The sequence below is a fragment of the Mus pahari genome, chromosome 6 (genome assembly GCF_900095145.1).
Source record: "Mus pahari chromosome 6, PAHARI_EIJ_v1.1, whole genome shotgun sequence".
In the NCBI taxonomy this organism is placed as follows: domain Eukaryota; kingdom Metazoa; phylum Chordata; class Mammalia; order Rodentia; family Muridae; genus Mus; species Mus pahari.
In genome coordinates, this window is record NC_034595.1 from 42,189,307 (window position 1) to 42,194,246 (window position 4,940).

Genomic DNA, 4,940 nt, shown 5'->3' on the forward strand with positions numbered 1-4,940 from the left:
AGAGAGAGAGAGAGAGAGAGAGAGACAGACAGACAGACAGAGTGCTTCTCTTTACCATGTGATACATATTGTTTGCAAGGATAAAGTGTGTCCCTGATTACAGGTTGGAGCTTCCACCTCAGAAGATATGGTGTGAAGATGTGTATTCCCAACTCAAAGGTTCTGATGAGGCATGGTTCTTCCCTCTTTGAAATGTTTAACCAAGCAAAAATTTCTCACCACTGCACACAGACATTTGTTGGCTTTCTTTTCTTCCAGAAATTGTTATATTTACAAGTAGAATAGCCACTAGAAGTATACTCTTTGTCAACTACATATATACAATCCTATCTCCTTATATCATACTTAATTTTTAAATGAAACAAAAACATGGTACTAGTCATCCCTAAGCAAGATATAACTATCCCTCCTACTATTTCAAAAGGCATTATAAGTTTATAACAAGCACTGATGTCCATGGAAGGACATGTTTTTCTATTTCAATATGATGACTCTGGTTTGCATTAAATTGCTCTCCCATGGCCATTTAAAGCCATAGGACTTGGGAATACTAGGAGTTGTAATCTTGTTGGCACAGATATGGCATTTTTGTTAGAACTGTGTTCTGGTGGTGGGCTTTGAGGTTTCTGATGCCTAAGTCAGCCCCAGGGTCACAATTTCTTCCTGCTCCTTACTGATCTAGATGAAGAAATCTTGGCTAGCTCTCCAGCACCATGTCTTCCTGCTTGCACCCATGCTTCTTCCCACCCCGAAATTAATGTACTTAGCTGCTATCTTTAAGTCAGCATAAATAAAATGTTTTTCTAGATTAGAGATGCAACGATCATGGAGTCTCTTTACAGCAAAAGAAACCCTGATTAAGACAAAAACCATTGTCCAGCCTCTTCTTTGATATCACATACAGAAACTAAGCGGAAAATACAAGTGTCTTTACAAATACATTCTCAAACAAATATAACAGTATCAATCATGCCCATTATCATCTTCATTTATGCAATAGTCATATAGCCTTAACTGGCATACATAACTAAAACTGTTAACCAATTGCAAGGGTAAAGATAACAATGGGAAAGATGTTGATCCTGATTCAATGTACAATGATACTTTCAGCAATGTATTAATATTTATATTTCTATACCACTTTAGTCCAAACTACAATAAGCCAAATTTTGTAACAGAAATGTGTTATACTCTCATTTAAAAAGGGTGAATTAAGAAGATTTCCTCAGCCAGGAAGTGGTGGTACATGCCTTTAATCCCAGCACTTGGGAGGCAGAGGCAGGTGGACTTCTGAGTTCAATGATAGCCTGGTCAACAGAGTGAGTTACAGGACAGCCAGGAATATATATACAGAGAAATCCTGTCACACACACACACACACACACAAAGATTTCTTCATGCAAAATAAGAGGTCTGAAGATCACATGGTACAGTTTCTTATTCTAAAGGTTTGTGTTTGTTTTGTCATCTATAAACAACACTAAAATCTACTTGCTGTTGACAGAGTTGTGGGTAGTGTTAGTTGGAAGATGGCTCTTTTTCAGACAGATCACTCCAGGACATCACAATCCCATGGGAAGAGATTATTATTATTTTTTATTGAATGGGGAAGAGGAGGGAAAGCAAAGAACAGAAGAAAAAGGGTGAATAGTCAGGGACTCTGTCATATAGTTGAGTTTTGACGTAGATGCCAGGTAATGAATGGTGGGCACCACTGCACATAGGTGAGGAGTACTCTAGGACTGTGTGGCAGTAGCCATGGCAACAGACACAAGAGAGTCCTTGTCCTCTAAGGATAACGTCATCCCTGGATTCAGAGGCTATCTGTAAACTGCCATTGATGCTAACAGGTAGGAGACAATGAAGTTTTGTTAGGGAAGATATTATTTGTGGACAATCAGGTTGCAGTGGGGGGTGATACTTTAATATGGTGCCTCACATGCTGCTTGAGGTACTCCAATCTGGCAAAGTCTTTGTTGCACATGGGACATGGGTAGGGCCTCACCCCACTGTGCTTTTGTTTGTGTCTCTTGAAATCTCTTAACCTGGAGAATTTCCATGTGCACCCAGGTTTATTGCATGCATAAGCCTTCTCACCAGTGTGTTTCTTCATGTGGTCATTGAGGTGTTGAGCACTTTTGTAAGATTTCTGACAGTTCTTGTAGGTACAGGAGTAGTATTTCAAAGGATGAGGGTTCTTCTGGGACACAGGGCTCTGGGGCTTGAGGTCTAACTTCATCTCTGGATGCGGTCCTTGGACCAAACTGGAAGCTGAAGAGTTTTTCTGAGGTTGTTTATGAATCAAAGGGGAACCTGAAGGATATGAGGATTCACCCACATATGGNGCTTGGTTACTAAGTGAAGTCACCCGAGGATCAAGGCTTTCTTCAATATTGAGTGTTCCATTCTGACTTGGGTAAACATCTTGATCAACAGAGGTCTTCATCTGACCCAAGAAGAATGTCTCTTCAGAACTGGGACTTGTCTCCAAAGGGCAATCCAGGTTGTCTTCTGCACTGGATCTTGTCCTCTTAGACCCATGAAGAGTTGTGTCAACATTAGAGGTTGGTATCTGAAAGTCAGAGAGAGGCTGGCCACCAATTGAACTTGTCGCCTGGGGATTCACAATCAAACCCTGGTCACATCTGTAGTCTGATGTCTGATACCCAGAGAGGGAGTGCTCACCTCTGAGGAGATTCTCCTGACCTTTGCAGACATTCTGACCCCTGAAGGATTTCATTTGGTCATTTGTTTGGTCACAGTTAGCTCTCATCTGAGGCTCACAGAAAACCTGGTATCCATCCATTCGGCAACATCACCTGATCTCCATAGATTCCTTTATCAGCTGCTGGGTTACTCTGCTGATCTCCAAAAGAATTCTGTTCAGAAAAGGANGTTATGATTTGATTGGGATGAGGGGCCTGACTACAACTGGGTGCTACCATCTGACTCCCATAGAGAGTCAGATGCCCTCCATTCCTGGTTGTCATATGACTGTAGTAGGAGACCTGGTCATCTCTTAAAGTTATCTCAAGCTCACCACGAAAGGTCTGGTCACATACAGAAGCAAGGAGGTGATCCACAATTGGTTCCTGGTCTGCACGGATTCCAGAGAGAGAAATTTGATGAATACCAAAGGCAATCCTCTGACTCTCACACGTGACTGCAGTTTGGATAAAGAGAGTCTTGTCAGGGCTCAGTGTCCTCATCCAGGAGCCTTCATTGTAGAGAGTCTCCCTGGTATCAAGTACTGCTGTCTTCTCCCCAGAAGGGAGGCATGTCTTGGGGGTGCTGTTGATCTGCATAAGCTGAGGGAATTCAGGGGATTTTTTCTGCTCAGCAGACACATCTTGCTGGTTTACAGAAGCAGTCTCATCTGGCTCTCCAAAATGGAAATCAATGACTTTTCCCAGGTTTGCTGTTGAGTTCTGAGTACAGGCTGTGTCCTGTATGCTACAGGATGCAGATGTCATCACTGTTTGTTTGCAGGTAGGCATCTCTGTGTTCTGACCTGAGACAAGCTGGCTGGACTCCAGACAGAAAGTCTTGCAGGGTCCTGGCTGGTAAGTACCTGTGTTTTCTTTTTCTGCCATCTCCATATAGACTTCACAGAAGGCCTGGGAACTCTTCAAGTTCCTCAACTGTTGGGAGAAAGGAGAACATCTGGCTGAACTAAGTCGTCAGTTATGAGAGCTTAAAGTCCTTGAGAATACTGACATACAGAAGACAGACAGAAGTTAGGTGGTTGGCAGGAGCAGGCAGAGTATGTGCTAGAGGCTGGGATCCACACCTTCATTGGCTCTGATGAAGATGGGATAGACAAGCAAAACTTAGCTCCATAGCTATGGGGACTCCTTTTATAAAGCTCACCGTGATGTGGTCAGAGCTTCTGAGGCTATGATTTGGTAGGCCATACTTTTCAGTGAGTAGAGCCCCATACCAAGAGGACTTGCTGAAACATCTCATCCCTGGCTTTTAGAATTCAGAAGGTGCTCCTGTTGACCTAACCCCTTAGGTCCTTTGGGTGTTAGCTTGCCTATATTTACTTAATAGACAATATACACTTACAAGGTTGCATGCATCATCTAGGAAGAGAGTGTGGAATAGGATATGTCGGTGGGATAGTTTGGACAGGAGCAGTAGGAATCAGGTGGGTGTTGTTTTGGATGAAGAGAGTGAATGAAGAGACAATTGGGTGGTGGTGTTGAAACCTCTTGCAGCAAAGACTTATAGATTACATGAGGATAATCCCAGTACTGGAGGACACAGAATCTGGTGTGGCCATGTTTTTGTAGCCAGGCAAGTCTCCCTGGGGAAGGGCTATGCTGCATTCTATTGTGATCTTATGCTATGGGGTCCCATCAAGTTTCTCAAATAACTATGGATTAATGATGAGAGAGATGTTCACTCTCAGCATACTGACAATAGGACTCCATTGTTTACGATTATAGCCACACACCTCATGGAACCTGGAAAGATCCAGCTGGTAGTAAGTATGGACTAAATGAGAGAAAAATCTAATTTTAAGTAAAAAAAAAAAAAAAGGTAATAGTGAAAGCAAAGATTTAAGAGAGAAGGAATGAAAGAAAGAGAGAGAAAGAGAAAAGGAAATAAACAAAAAAGAGAGATCACATCATCATCATCATCATCATCATCTGGTAAACCACATAGAAAAGAAAAAAATGTGAAGTTTTGATGGATAGGAGTACTCTGGAAATTAATTCTGAAACCTGTAATAGAGGAAATTAAAATTTGGCAACTGCCAGTATTAGATCCCACTTTTTCACCAACTAGAAAACTCTCGAGCTGGGCAGTGTTGGTACTTGGGAGGCAGAGGCAGGTGGATTTCTGAGTTCAAGGCCTGCCTGGTCTACAGGACAGCCAGGGCTACACAGAGAAACCCTGTCTCAAAAAAAAAAAAAAAAAAAAAAAAAAAAAAA

At 42.1% G+C, this 4,940-nt stretch overlaps 1 protein-coding gene across 1 annotated transcript in view; it reads right to left on the minus strand.

The window, feature by feature from the left end:
- Positions 1 to 1,897: 1,897 nt before the first annotated feature.
- The window catches only part of Klf18 (Kruppel like factor 18), a 3,602-nt gene continuing 559 nt past the window's right edge, over positions 1,898 to 4,940 (minus strand). Inside the window, 2 exon segments of the mRNA XM_021200455.1 lie at positions 1,898 to 2,800; positions 2,802 to 3,511. Coding sequence (XP_021056114.1) covers positions 1,898 to 2,800; positions 2,802 to 3,511 — 1,613 coding nt within the window.